The sequence below is a fragment of the Chlorocebus sabaeus genome, chromosome 5 (assembly GCF_047675955.1).
Source record: "Chlorocebus sabaeus isolate Y175 chromosome 5, mChlSab1.0.hap1, whole genome shotgun sequence".
Lineage (NCBI taxonomy): Eukaryota > Metazoa > Chordata > Mammalia > Primates > Cercopithecidae > Chlorocebus > Chlorocebus sabaeus.
This window is the reverse complement of record NC_132908.1, coordinates 85,075,009-85,089,589: the sequence shown is the minus strand read 5'-3', so window position 1 is coordinate 85,089,589 and position 14,581 is coordinate 85,075,009. Positions and strand designations below refer to the sequence as shown.

Sequence of the window (14,581 nt, the reverse complement as noted above, 5' to 3'; positions counted from 1 at the left end):
ATGCTTCGGCCCCTCGGGCCCAGGTGTGCTCAGCGAACCCCTAAATGTTGAGGGGTTGCTCGCCTGTCCTCAGGGCCCCTCCTTGAGACGGGGCACCCAGGCCCTAAACAGAGCACCTCTGTCCATTGGGAAGAAGGCGCCTCCAATCCACTCCTTCCAGCCCCCAAGGATTGACTGATGGACCACAGGGCGCAGAACAGCAGCCTTGATCAAGGGCTCCTGGCTGGCTGGAAATGCCCAGGGCTGGCCCTGCCCTACGTGGGCCAGGTCTAGTCGTGACTCTGATCTCTTTCTTACATCTCTAAGGCTCTGCAGTGGCCACCTTGGTCCAGAGCGGGGAAGGGACTTGCTCAGGGTCACACAGCCAGAGGACACAGTATTGAGGCCAGAGCTGGATCTGCCTGGAAACACAGGAAGGCCTCAGTTTCCTCAGCCTGAAGACGGGCGTCCCCTGGCCCAGAAGGAGCAGGGAAAGTTATCCTGTAAAAACCACCACTGCTGCCCTCCTCTCACTCCCTCCTCAAAATATTTGCTGGGTGGTTTCTCTGCCACCCAGATCTAGGAGCTCAAGCTCCAGGGCTGGGGCTGACCTTGAAACTCTAAGTCTCAGTTTCCCCATCTGCACACTGGGCCTCCCTCAACGGCTGCCGGGAGGACATGCAGCCACATCTATCGAATCCTGGGTGCGGTGGCCGAGTGCGAGTCAGGGGTCTAGTAAATGCCCAGTAAGTGCTGTGACGCCGGTGAGCCTGGGGGCTGAGTGTGGAGAGGGGCTTAGGCCCTGGGATCACATCGGGGGGAGGGCCCTGTGGCCACTGATGGCTCTGAGTCTCGGTTTCCCCTCCCATCACCAGGGTCTGGGCACCTGATGCCAGAGGAACCCCAAGAGAGGCTGAGGGAGCAGCTACAGGCACCTGGTCCCTCACTGGGGGCTGACAATGTCCAGGACAGATGCACCATCAACCGCGAGGCCCCATCCCCTGTCCCCGGAGGACTCCCCAGCAGGTCTTTCCTCATGCACCACTTCAGGAAGGAGCCACAACCAGCCAGCCCTGGGGCCTCCTCTGCTCCTGCTCCCTCGGTCTGACTTGGGGAGCTGGGGCTTGATGAAAGAAAGGGAAATTGAGGCAGGAGGCAGTGATGAGCACAAGTGCCCAGGAGGAAGTGGGAAGGAGCGGGCCCACGCGAGGCCGGCTGTGACAGAGACACCTGAGGGACGTCAGCAACCTGGGGAGGGGAGGGGGGCCCCTGCCCTGTGTGTGTGGATTTTGTTACACAGCACAGACCACAAGGGGCCCTGGCCCAGGCCGCGCCTCCCGTGTTGGGTGGCATCCCTCCTCACAGCCCGGTGACGTGAGCATCACTGCTCCATTTTATAGTGGGGAAACTGAGGGTGGCTGAGTGACTTGCACGAGGACCGGGCAACCCTGGAACCCAGCCTGGTGCCCCACGATACCCCCATTTTGCAGATGGAGACTAAGGCTTGGAGAAGCAAGGTAACCTGCCTAGAATGACAGAGAATCTAGGACTCTGCACTCCAGGATTCCAACCATGGCTGCTCACAGGGACGCTCCCGGAGGAACCCGGAAGCCCGCAGTGGCCGCCCCTCCTTCTCAGGAAGCCACACCCCTGACAGTCCAGCAGGTCCTAGGCACAGGCAGCCTGCCCGGGACCTAGGGCAGGACCACCCTGCCCTACCGCTGCCTCCACAGCCAGAGCACCACTGTGTGCTGTGAGACTCTACTACAGCCACCCACCCTCTCTGACCCCCGAGTTTCTCATGTGCGAAATGGGTGGAGAACCCAAAGCTAAGTGGTCTGGAGAAGGGCAGGACGGGGATGCCCATAGGCGCTTAGCAGACAGGAGCCCTCAGCACACCGGGCTCACTCCAGCCCCAGGTTGGGAACTGAGGGAACCAGGAGAGCCAGGGCCTGGGCTCTCGGAAGCTGCCCTCCAGCCCCCAACACCCATTTCAGAGGTGGGGAAGCCGAGGCTCCCAAGACCACAGCCAGTGGCCCAGGGGAAGCTGGGGAAGCAGACGGAGGCACAGGAGGCTGAGGGGAGGGGCCTGCTTATCTGCTAACCCGGCTCTGCCCAAGGTCAGCCGCCACATTCCTGCTCCAGCAGGGCCACTGCCTTCCCCCAAAACAAGAGGCAGCTGGGGAGGGAGGAGGAGATGGGGAGGAACCTGGGCCTCTCCGGGCTGCAGGCTGCACTGGGGCTGGTGGCCTGAGGGGGCTGAGTGGGCACTGCCCAGAGACAGCTGGGCCCACCCCCAGGGTCCACGGCCCCAGCTCCCATGTCACGTAACCTCACTCATGTCACATGTGACATGTCCCATGTCATGTAACCTCACTCATGTCACGCCTCCAGGGCCTCCATTCCTCGCCGGTAAAATGGGTTGGCCAATGCCAACGATGATCTTAGCAGCGGGCAAGAAGAGGACGGCTGGGGCTGGGATGTGAGGCTGGACCAGCCCAGGATGTGGCACACTCAGGCAGAGTCCCTCCTCCCTTCAAAACCTAACACTGAAGGAGGGGAGGGCAGTGGGACTCCGCTAAATGTCCAGCCCTCAGGGTTTTTGGCAAAATATCAGTGATGCAACCAGCAGAGGCAGCAAAGTCCCTCATAGATGTGCCCGTAGGACAGCCCTTCCTAGCCCGCGCCCCACACAGCAGCCAGGCAGGAGGTGTTCTTAAAAAGCTCCTCCATCGAGAGAAACAGAGGCCCCAGACACAGCCACTGTCCACAGGGTCACAGCAAGGCCAGGCCAGGACGTGAGGTTGCACTGTTGTCCGAAGTGGTCCCCAGACTGGTCACCTCCCTCTCCAGAGTCCGGCATCAGCCCGGAGCCCTGAGGGTGCAGCCCAGGTGGCGGGGCAAAGCCCTTGCAGTGGGGATGGGGTGGGAACCTGGGGCCACCCCATTGAGCATCCTGGTCCTCACCGGGCCTCCCACCCCTCTGTCCTCAGCCCACCCAGTGACCCCATCAACAGGGAGCACCATGTCACTTGGCATGAACAACTCAGGTCACCTTCCTGACCCGGGACCCTGGATCTGCTCTAAACAGCTGCTATTAAGCACCTACTGTATACCAGCCCTGTTAGACTACTCAACACAGCTCGGATAGGAGGGACCCTGTTACTCCCACTCTAAAGAGGAGTCTCCAAGGCGGGCATATGGGGGACACTGGCTGAGGCTACCTGGCTGAGAGCCACACCCCCGTCCTCACTCTGCGGTCCGTAAGTCAGGGCCACATGCTAAACATGAAAGCTGGTGTTAGGCAGAGGGCAGGACCAGACCACCCCCCCGTTTCCTCCTCATACGGGGGCAGGACTGGAGTCTCGGCCTCATAGGACCTTCTCATCCTCATTTGAAAAATGGGTGTGCCCATTGAACCCACTGAGGCAGGGAGGGCCGCCACCATGACGTCACCGGGGCCCAGAAAGATGGCAGCTCCCCAGGAACTGCCAGGGTGCCTTCCTGCGAGAACCCCCACTCCTCCCGACCCACCTTCTCTCCTGGCCCTGCCAACAGTGGGCTGGGGACCCTCGATAAGCCCTGGGCCTCTCACTTGGCTGCCTGGCCCCACAGCCCTTCTGGCTTGGCTTGGTCCAGGCCCTCCCAGAGCCGGGTGGGGAGGCGGAGAGGCACGCGCAGGAGCATCATCTCGGCCCCTCCGTGCTGCCCTCGACAAAGGGAAGCCCCAGCCCAGAGAGGGACACGCAGCCTGGGGAGTTGGGCTGCGCTGGAGGGAAAGGCCAGCCAGCTAGAGGGTGGGTGTCAGGGGCTGCCCCGACCTGGGGCCGGCGCGGTGAGCTCCATGAGCAGCAGGGACCCTGTGTGTTTCACATGCTGGACTGTCCTGGGAGACAGCTTGGGAAGAGGGATTTCTCCATCTCAGATAAGCTGGAAACCACAGATCTGACCCAAGTGATTGACCATGAAGGGGAAGAAGGGGAGGAGGAGGGGGAGGGTGAGGAGGAAGGCAAAGAGGAGGAGGAGGAGGAAGGGGAAGGGGGAAAGGGGAAGGGGGAGGAGGAAGGCCCTTGCCAGATGGCACTGCCAGTCCCATGGGTGGGCATTAGGCTGCTGGGGAGGAGGGAGAGGAGGGGGAGGAGAAAGAGGAGGAGGGAGAGGAGGAAGAAGAGGAGCGGGCAGGGGAATGAAGGGGAGGAGGAAGGGGAGGAAGAGGAAGGGGAGGAGGGGGACAGGGTTAGTAGCAGCTGTCTCGGATAACAGGTATTTTCCTTCCATTCTCACAACAATGCTCAGGGGGCAGGTACTATCATTACACTCACTTTGCAGATGGGAAAACGGAGGCTCACATGGGCAGGCCTTGCCCATAGTTCCATGGCCAGTAAGTGGCAGAGCTGTGCTGTGAGCAGGCCATGTCTATTTTGAACCGAGCGTCCATCTGGTCATTTACCTGACAGAGAGTTCCGGCAGGCCCACTCTGTGGGGACAGGACTGACCCAGTCCTGCTCTCAGGGAGCTTGCGGGCCTGAGCGGGGAGTGGGTGATGGGAAGGGCTGGCAAGGCCATCAGGCAGGTGTGGACGGGGCCTCTGAAGGAGCACTAAGCTGCATGGGGGCCGCCTGCATACAGGCGAATTCCAGGGGCCAAAAGGAGCCAGAGAGGAGCCACCCAAGTCTCGACTTGCACACAGGCCCTAACGAGGGGCTCACCCCCGACGGGCACCAGCTCTCCCCTGGTCCATAAGGCCACATGCGTTGCCTGCAGCTTGTAGGTGGCTGATCCCTCACCCATGGGGTCATCTGCTTCCTAATGACACAATCAAGGACAGCGCATCCAGAGCGGTGGGACTCATGAAGATTGCGCAGTCAGGCGGGGCGCAGGCGACCCCCTCTGCAGGTTCTCAAACCCCCTTTCCTTCAGTCTGGGCCACTCCTGCCTGAGTTTAGGGTGGCAGACGAGGTGTGGAGAGCAGACCTGTGGCTGTAGCCTCAGTTTCCCCCTCTGTGAAATGGGGTCAGGAGCCACTGGGTACCTCCAGGAATACCCAGGGGTATGGTGGCCGGGTGGGCAGGAGCCCCACCAGGGCCCCAAGTGTGGCCGGGCCAGGTCCATGGGGTTGGCGATACCAATCGGCCAGGCAACAGCTGCCTCCAGGAGGAGGCTGTCGATGGCAGATAGGCCAGCGGGAGTATTATTCACAAGCCCGTCAAACCCAGGAACGTCTGGTTGGCATAGAAACAGGAGATAAGGGGCACAATTAATGGCATCACATTCCCTCCTCCTTTCTTCCCCAACTGACCCATTTAAATCCCCAGCGGTGCTGGATGCCACTCTGGGTTCCTGGTGACCTCCTGGGAGGGACTGGCAGGGCTGACGGCAGTCCCAGGCCCAGGGAGGGCCCCGATAAGCCTCCCAGGGGACTCCCCCTCCGTGCAGTAATGTCTTAGGAAGGAGGCCATCTGGGGGTCAGCCAGGGAGGGGCTAGGGAAAGACCTCAGAGGGCCTCTGGTCCCAAAGGCCCATTTCACAGATGTGGAGACTGAGGCTGAGAGAGGCCCAGGCGGCAGGGCAGACAGAAGCCAGAGGATGGAGAGAAGGCAGTGTGGTGTTCACAGACACACCCTTAAGGAGCACAGGCCCAGCCACCTGGGTTCCAACTCTGGCTCCGTCACTTGCTTGGGCAAGAAACTTCTCTGTGCTTCAGTTTCCCCAGATGTAAGATAGTGATCAGAAGAGGACCTGCTTTAAGTTAATACACAGCCTGGCACAGAGAGGGCTCTTAAGCATTGGCTGTTATGAATATTATTCTTACCATCAAATAAACACGAGCGGTCTGCCTTCCCTGAGGCCCAGGAAAGCAGGCAAACCACAACTGGCCCAGAGCTGGGTGACGGCGTGGGCTCCGGGGTCCAGCAGATCCTGCTGGAATCCAGGTTTAGGGGTGGGGGGCCTCAAGAGTACCTCCCGGTCTCTAATTCCCTCTGCTAAATGTGGCTTGAGGGCAGGTGTGGTGCCTCATGTCTGGCACCCCAGTGCTTTGGGAGACTGAGCTGGGAGTACAGCTTGTACCCAGGAGTTCGAGACCAGCCTGGGCAACATAGTGAGACTCCATGTCTATTTTTTTTTTTTTTTAATTAACTAAAAAGAAAAAGAGAGAGAAAGGGAGAAAAACGTGGCTAGGATCAGGACTCTGAGATGACAGTGATGGCTTTGCAGCCTAAGCACCAAGCCAGCTGCAGGCACCATTTCCCTCAGGGTGGTGACTGGCAATGGGGCAACTGGGCCAAGGACCAAGTAAGCTGAGGGCAGGACCTGCAGCCCCTGGACGGCAGACACTATCATACCTGTTTTTCCAACAGGGGGAAACTGAGAGCTATGGAAGTCACAGTAACTTGTCTCCCGTGGTTCGGCACCAGGATCAGCCAGGCTGCCAAAGCTCCTTCTTTCCTGGATGCTCTGCTACCACCCTGGGTTGTGGGCATGGTAAGGTGGCCTCTGAGAGCCTCGACACCCAGGCGCCTCCCACGCATGGAAGGCCACTGTGGATGGCTCTGTGCAGACATCCCACTCATGTTCATAACACATCACAGAAACCACCCCATCGCCCTCTGGGCCCAACCCAGCCCTCTCTGGAACTGGAACTGGCCCTTGCCAGATGGCACTGCCAGCCCCACGGGTGGGCGTTGGGCTGCTGGGGAGAGCAGGTGGGTGACTTTGAAGCTTGGAGTGAATTAGTCATCCTGTGGCTACCAATAATTTGTTTAATCAAAGTCTGAGAGTGTGTGAAAAGCACCTTCCTCTGAGCTGCAGCAGCTGCCTGGGCTGGGACAGGGGGGGCTCAGGGACGCCCTGCCCCGCCCCGCACCCGGGCTCCTTCCGGAAGGCCCTAACCAGCCGGCCTGGGGTTCTGTCTGGCCCGTGGGATCCATGGGCCCTTCCACTGCAAAATACCCCTGTAGACCCTCAATACCTCCAGACTGACCCAGGGACCCCCACAGCCCTGGGGACCTATTCTTGACTCCATTTTTCAGAGCGGGAGGCCAAGGACCTGCCTGACTCCACCACTCCCGACCTCACTCACACCTGCTGGCACATGCTGGCCCCCTAGCCCCAGGCGCCTCTCAGCCCTTGCTCCCCCGACAGCAGCCGAAAATTGAGGCCAGCCCTACAATGCCAAAGGTCACCCCCTTCCAAGAAGTGTCCCTGACCACCGGACGTGCCCCCTGCTCCCCTTGGCTGCCCCCTCTGCCCCTCTCATTTGCCACTGGGACCCAGGGCCTGTATGCAGTAGTGCTCGGCAAACAGTGCTCAGCCCAGGCAGGTCTGCGGTACCTCCTCACCAGGGCACACTGGCCTCCCCCAAAGCAGCCTGGGCCATGGAAACCACCCTGATTTTTTTTTTTTTTTTTTCAAGAAAACTCCAAGCAGTGTACACTTGGTTCTTGCCAGGAACTACCAGCAACGCCAGCAGGATTCAAGGGGAAAACAGCCTCTCTCCCTCTGGAGGTGTCAAACCCACCTCTCGCACCGTCTATGAGGAATCGGGGCGGGGTGTCCTCCCCCTTCCCCCTCCTGGCCGGGTGAAGTCAGTTTTCTTTCATTTTGACGGACTGTACCACCGGCCACAGGGGAGGATCAACTTCTTGGCAATTAAGTGTGTTTGGGGAGAAAACTCCCCCAGACAGACCAGCGCAGGGACGCCGGCTCCCCGGCCCCAACCAGGCCCGTTCCAAGCCCCCACTCGCCCCGGTCGTGACGCCCCCGCGCTGTTCTCCAACCCGGCCGGGCCTGGTGGCCAAAGATAAGGCCCCTTATCGCTCTTGGCAATCGCCATCGGGCCGACCGGCCAGGCGCTTATCAGAGCTCACATCGACTCGGGCGGGAGGAAAGCCCAGCGAGCTGGGGGCGCCGGGGGTCCCGATCTGCCCCGGCCCCGCGCTCCCCGCCGGCGGCCCGGCCTATCGCCTCCGCCATCTGGCCGGCCAAGGCCGCGCTCCCGCCTCGCCCTGCCCCCGCTCCCACGTTTGAAGTTAATAAATGGAAGCGCCTATCGCAGCCACCATCGGTTGCGCGCCTTATCAGCGCGGCACATCTATCTCCGCACGGAACAAAAGGCGCACAGAGGCGCGGGCAGCTGCGCCAGGGCTTTGATGGGGGCGCGGGTGGGGGGTGGGCGGCCCGAAGCGCTCGGCCCCCTCCGCTCTGCACTCGCGGCCGGGCCGCAGGTGAGGCCAGGGCAGCGGGCACGCACAGGCGCTGGCAGAGGGCGGGCGGGCGCCTCCGCTTGGTGACAATCAGCCTTCGCATCTTAACGTGCTGAGATCTGCCAGGGGGAGGAGGAGCCCCGGGCCGCGAGCGACAGGGAGGGTCCGCGGCCCCGCCTCCCTCGTCCGGGCCCTTCCTCTGCCCCGGTCCCAGGCCACAACGAGGATGGGCCGCTAGGGCTCACCGTGCACCCGCCGCGGTCCCAGTTCCCAAAGTGCGCGCGCTCTGCCCGCCCCGCTGGGCTGGGCTACGGGCTCTCGTAGGCGCTGGCTGCCTTATCGGCGCTGGAAATCGGTTCCCAACCTGCGATCTCCCTGCCCGAGCTATCTGCATTTCTCATCACAGCGAAACACACACACACACACACACACACACACACACACACACACACACCCAGAACCGAACACAGGCGCTCTGGGGAGGAAGGAAAAAGAAACCAGAGCATAAGCGCGGATCGGGACCTGTGGGTGGTTTTTAATACTTGAGTTGACATGATAGAAGGCGACTTTCGGGAAACAGGTCCCGTTTGCACTGAGGGAGTTGGGTTACGGGAACCGGTTCATGCCTGTGACCCCCGCCTCGGGAGACCTCTTGAGTAGGGAAGCTCCCACAGGCCCCGCGGAAGGGGTCCTGGTGGCAGTGATCGTGTGGACAAAGGAGGTAGTGCCCGGGCGCCTGCGGCTGGGCAGCGGGCTGGTTTCCGTCGTGGCCTCCTGGCAGGGCTCAGACGACCTGCCCGTCAGGCTCCGGGGAGGCGCCCCAGGGAGGAAGACCTGCGCCTGGGCCCTAACCATGAGGCGCAAAGTTATTATTGGCCTAGGGTGGGGAGGGGAGCTTCCTGTGCTCTTGCTCCCTCCTGGCACAGCCCAGAGGCCCAGGCCAGACAGTGGTCCCGAGAGCGCAGTTCTCATCCTGGGGGCACTGGCAATGTGGCGGCGGGGCCGCAACCTCTGACCCCGCAGGGAGCCGGACCAGCAAGAAACTTGGTTGCGTGCAGGGGCGACCCCGGCCTGGGGCTGCGTCCTGGGAGGCCCTTCTCTGACTCAGAGCAGCCCCCTGGGATGCCAGGGGGTACCCGCGGGCATCCGAGGGCACCAGTCGTTGCCCATGCCGCCTTGGCTGGGACATTTGCAGGGTCCAGGAGGTGTCACCAGGCAGGCAGGGCCTGGGTTCAGGACCTCAGCACTAGGGCACGGGGTGGAGATGGCTGGGGGGCTGGAGCCAAGTGCCTAGGCTGCAGCAGCTGCGCGCTCCCCCCTCCCCTGCCCTGCGGCTCTGCGACGGCACCGGTGGGGGTGGGCGCGGGCGGGTCCTTGCCACTTGGCCAGGCATCTCCACGCGGCCCCGGGTGTCCCCTCTCCCTCCCAGGTCTCTCTCCGCTTCTAGATACAAAGCCTGGGAGAGTCAACCGCGCGAGATAAGATCACAATTTCAGCCCGTCCCGACAGAACGATCTTATCAGGACGGGACTTGCAGAATGGAATATTTTAAACTTTATCTGAGCCCAGATCGGGGCCGCCCTATCGCCGCACCATCTCGCAGATGCGGGGGAGGGGCAGGCCGCGAGGGGCCAAGCGCTGCCCGGGCCGCGCCCCCAACCACCCTCCTCCCGGCCTCCGGGCGGCCCCCTCCTGGGCTGGACCCCCTGGTGCCCAAGCCGAGACGCGGGGGCCCAGGCCGCCTGCGGAGATTAGATTACGGCGCGCTTGGCACAGCGCGGGGGGCGCGGCGCGGGGTGAAGGTCGCCTGCGCCCGGGGCAGAGCGGGGACAGGCGGGGGCGGCGCTGGCGGCAGGGCCCCGGCGGGGGTCGGGCGCGCGGCGGGGACGGCAGGGACGACGGGCAAAGTTTGACTCACGCTTGATCTGCCGGGGGTTGCTCTGTTTCCTCCTGGACATGTCTCCGGCGCCGCGCGCCCTCCCGGCGGCCGCCTCTAGCCCCGGGCGGGCGGCGGCGGGCGGCGGGGGCGCGGCGGGGCCGCGGGGCCGCTCATGCCCCCGGCCCCCGGTCTCCGCGGCCGCCCCGGCCCGCGCCCCCAGCCCGCACGTCCAGCCCCGGAGCCGCTGGCGCCGCCGCGGAGGCCCGAGAGGCCACGGTCCTGCGCTGCGGGTGCGCGGACTGCCCGGCGGGCGGGTGCCGGCTCCTCCGCTTCCGCGCACTCGCCGCCGCCGCCGCTCAGCTTTTCTCAATGGAACCCGCGGGCGGCGAGCGGCGGAGCAGGCTGCCACTGCGAGGGCGCTCCGGACGCGCGGGAGGCGCGGGGCGGGGCGGGGCCTGAGCGTTGTCGGCCGCCGCGCCTCCCGCCCCGCCACGCCCCCGGAGCTCCGGCCCCGCCCCGCTCCGCCTTCTGCGCCCTGCACCGCTCCGGCTCCGCCCCCAGCGCCGCGACCACGCCCCAGCCCGCCGGGCTCTTCATGGCGCTGTCTCCGCCCCCAGCGCTACGGCCCCGCCCCGGTCCGTTTGGGCCTTCAAGGCACTGGCCCCGCCCCGCTCTAGGCCCCGCCCCTTCCTGGTTCGGCCCTGCCCCAGTCCCGGGGAGACCTCTAGCCTCCCTCCCCGACTCCTCCTTTGCCCGGAGGCCACGTCCCAGGCCCGGCTGGGACTCTGAGACCTATTCGGTTCTGTTCTGTTCTTCTGCCCCGCGGCACGGCATCCCGCGCCCCGCCTCTTGGCGCCAGCTCCGCCCCCAAACCTGACCCGACCTGGTTGGGCCCTGAGACGCCGAGGCTCCGCCCCCGCCCTGTAACTCCGCCCCCCCCCCGGTTCCTTCCCAGACCCTTGGGCTCTGCCACCCGCTCCACGTGCGCGGTGGGGGCAGTGATGACCGGCTCAGGAAGCCCGAGGCCTTGACGCCCACGTTTGTCTTGGGCCAGACTTGGGGTGTGGAGCGGATTCGGGCCGGGAAGGGGGCTTCCGTCCCAGACTGCGGTGAAAGCAGCACGGGGTCCGCCACCTGCCATGGCCCCCAAATGGTGTTAGTCCGCACCCCCAGGACAGCCAGGAGAGCGGGATCTCGGGTCTTCCCCTGTGAGCTCAGACCAGGCTGGAAATCGAGGAGGGGGTGCGGGAGCCGGCAGCCCTGGGGGTTGCCCCTTGGGGCCTCTTTCCTCACCGAGCCTCTCCAGGGCGCCCCGCAGGAGACTCACGAAGGAGGTGCCCACAGCGCCCGGGCCACAGCCCCCTCTCGGGGCAGTCAGAGGTCAGCGAGGTTTGTGGGCGCTGTGCTGTCAGCTCAGGCCTGGAAATGGAGAACCGGGCTGTTGCCCTCTGGGGTGTGTTAATGGCGCCCAAGAGCCCCAGCTGATGGAGGCTCGGGGACTTGCTCAAGGTCACGCACTGGGGGGTGTCCCCCACTCCCAGCTGAGTTGTATCATTTCCTTTTAATGTTCTCGGCCTGCACTTGCTGCCTGCTTCCCCATCCCCATACTCATTAGAAACGGGGTGAGTGGGCCCAGGGGCAGACAGGAAGGACCCCTCCCATGTGGCGACGAGACCATGGCACAGCAGGTGTGTCACACCACTAGCCAGCCCGCTGGGAGCTCCTGAGACCCCATCTCATGCCGACTTCTGGGACCTATTCCCTGGCTGCAAGGAACAGGAACGGGAGAAGTGGCCTCTCTCCCCGGCACAGGAGAGTGGCGAGTGGGTAGGAAAGACAAGGGTACGTCACTGGATACACGCCGCGCCCCCTCTCCCCTGCCCCACCACCATAGACAGACAGGAACACTGAGACCAGGAGGCCAAGAGAGCTGCCCAGGGGCATACGGGTCCTCCAGCCCTTCCTGCTCTCTGCCAGGGTCCAGTGGGCACAGCCTTCCCACAGCTGCTCTCTGGAAGGGCTGGGGCCCATGTCTGATTGGTTCACTCAACCCAGGACCTCTGCCCACGCCCCCACCCCACCCAATGTTTGTCAACTGGATGGAGCCCCTACCCGTCTGGGTTTCCCACTGGACCTCACCTCCTTCCCAAAAGGAGGCCAATTTAGAGTATGTGGACCTGGGAGTTAGGGGAGTTCCTGGAGGAGGTGGCCATGGGCTGGCACCTGGGCTGGGTCTGAAGCTCCACGCACAGCAAGTGGCACCCAGGCTGGCGCTGCTGGAACGGGTGGAGATCTGTGTTGGGGTGGATTCTGAAGGTCAGCAGGAGATAGCCATGATCATCCATGACTGATGTCTGTCTAGGCTGCAGGAGGAGATGATGGGATCATTTTGGCTGCTTCTTTGCCTGAGCTGAGATTTCTATGAGCCCATATATAGATGAAAACATGGAGGGACACTCCCAGGGCAGCCAGCGAAGGGGGCCGGCGGTAGGTCCAGACCACAGCCTGCTGCCTTAGCTCGTCACTTGCAAGGCCCCATGCAAAATGAAAATATGAAAATGTGGTGCCGCCTGGATCAAAACCCCAAAACCCCAGGGCATCAAGGGCAGGATGTTGAGCCCAGTGTAGTACCCTTCACAGCTCAGGCCCTGTGGCCGTGCATCGGTCACAGGCCCCCTACCCCTGCCAGGGCTGCTTTTGTAGCACGTTCCTTCTACACGCTGTCCCTCTACCTGTCCCGGAGGGAGGCATTATTACAGATGAGAAAACCGCGGCCGAGAGGGGAGGCTGCCTGCTGATGTCGAGTGGTAAAGCCGCAGGACCTTGCACACACCACTAAACCCTCAGGGAGGTCATGACGATAGCCATACACTGAGGAAGAGAAACAAGGCATGCTGACTAGATGATGGCCTGGGGGAGCCCAGAGCAGGAGCGGCCATCTCTGCCTGGGGAAATCAGGGAAGGCTTTCTGGAGGAGGTGACATCCAAGTGGGGCTTTCAGGGGTCCCTGATCAGGTGGGAGAGGAACAGGGTATGGGGTTGCTGAGACTGTCTAGGCTGAGCCCACCTGGGACCTCTGCCCCCCACCTGCTGCCCATTGTGAACCCTAGTTTCCATCTGCCTCTGCGTGTTCTCGGGGTGTGTTGAGATTCACATCCAGTCACTGGTGGGGAAATTGGAACTGCATTCAGCCCGCATGGGGTTCTCCCCTGCTGGCTCCCAGGGAGAGCAGGGCCTGGAACACATAGGAAGTGCTGTCTGGCAGCGGCCTGGAGACCACCTCCCCTCCGAAAACAAAGACGACATTTTTGGGGTTTGAGCAGTGAGGGTGTGCAGGGGTGGGCTGGGCCAGTGGACATGGAAGTCCAGCCTTCCATTGTGGTAGAGGGGTGTGAGGGGGATATACCTTACTATGCCTCTACTCTGCCTCAGCCCTGCCCCGATGCTCGGTTGGTTTTCGGCGGGGGGGTGGGGGGGGTGGGGGATTTCTCCTGTGCGTTGCTGACCCTGTACATTTGGAGGTCAGGGAGGAGGCACTCTGAGATGGCCTAAGGGATCCCCACCTCCCAGCCTCCCCTCCCCTTTCTGGGACCTGTGTCAGCATCACCAGCACCGCACTGACTTTGTGCTTCCAGGCTGTGCCAGGTCCGTGCCACCTTTGCACAACTGGCTGGGGTGGGGGCTCAAGTTATCCCCATATTACAGATGCAGAAACTGAGGCTTGGAGTGGGCCAGCTGCTTTTCCGGGGTCCTACGGCTTGGAAGTGCTGGAGCTGGGAGGGAGCCCAGGAACTCTCACTCCAGAGCCCATGTTCTTCACCCTGAATGGGACGTTGGGAAAACTGGGTTTGAGTCCTGGCTCTGCCACTTTCCCTCCGACCTGTGGGCTATCGGCTGTGGACCTGGCTCCTCTGACAGGCCAGTGCCTAGCTGCCCCAGCCCAGGAGGGCTGCCGGGGCTGGGCAGCAGCTGTGGATGGGTGAGGGGCTAATTGTGGCACCACCTATGTGCCAGGCCGACTGTTAAGCTGTGACTCAAAGAGCCACAGAATGTCCTAGAAACTTAAGCTGGACCTTGAAGGATGAGGATGAGGAGGATGCTCAAAAAAGAGTGATGGGAGAGAGAAGGGCATTTCTGGCAGAGAGGGTGCAGGGGCAGAAGCTGGAGGCCGGGGAAGGTGGACCCGGGGCCCCAGCAGCTGCAGGGCTGGTGCACCTGGAGGTCAGGCCATGTGAGCGCCTTGGAACCAGGCTGTACCCAACTCCTCTGTCTGCTCCCCACCACTCCCCACAACTGGCCCATCACCAGGATCAGGGACTTCACTTCCTTATGGCTCTGAAAGGCCCCTCCCACCCTGCTCCAAACCTTCATCAGCCTCATCTTGCCCACTCTCCCCAACCCTGGCTGGTCCCTGATGGAAGGCTGAAGCCAGTGGGGCCTCCTAAGAGCCATGTGTGATAGCCTCAGGCTCTGCCCTTCCTTCATCCTGGAGCCTCCCTCTATGTGGGTCCAGGGGTCC

The 14,581-nt window shown here is 62.8% G+C and overlaps 1 protein-coding gene across 2 annotated transcripts in view; it reads right to left on the bottom strand.

The window, feature by feature from the left end:
* ZFPM1 (zinc finger protein, FOG family member 1) overlaps nucleotides 1-10,513 on the bottom strand; it is a 75,469-nt gene extending 64,956 nt beyond the window's left edge. Inside the window, exon 1 of one of the 2 annotated variants that reach the window (XM_007994326.3) lies at nucleotides 10,102-10,513. In XM_007994326.3, the coding sequence (XP_007992517.3) occupies nucleotides 10,102-10,141 (40 nt within the window). In that variant the 5' untranslated portion in view covers nucleotides 10,142-10,513. The remainder of the gene's footprint in view (nucleotides 1-10,101) is intronic. The other variant, XM_038008156.2, reaches the window with a different exon arrangement.
* Between the last annotated feature and the right edge of the window lie 4,068 nt (nucleotides 10,514-14,581).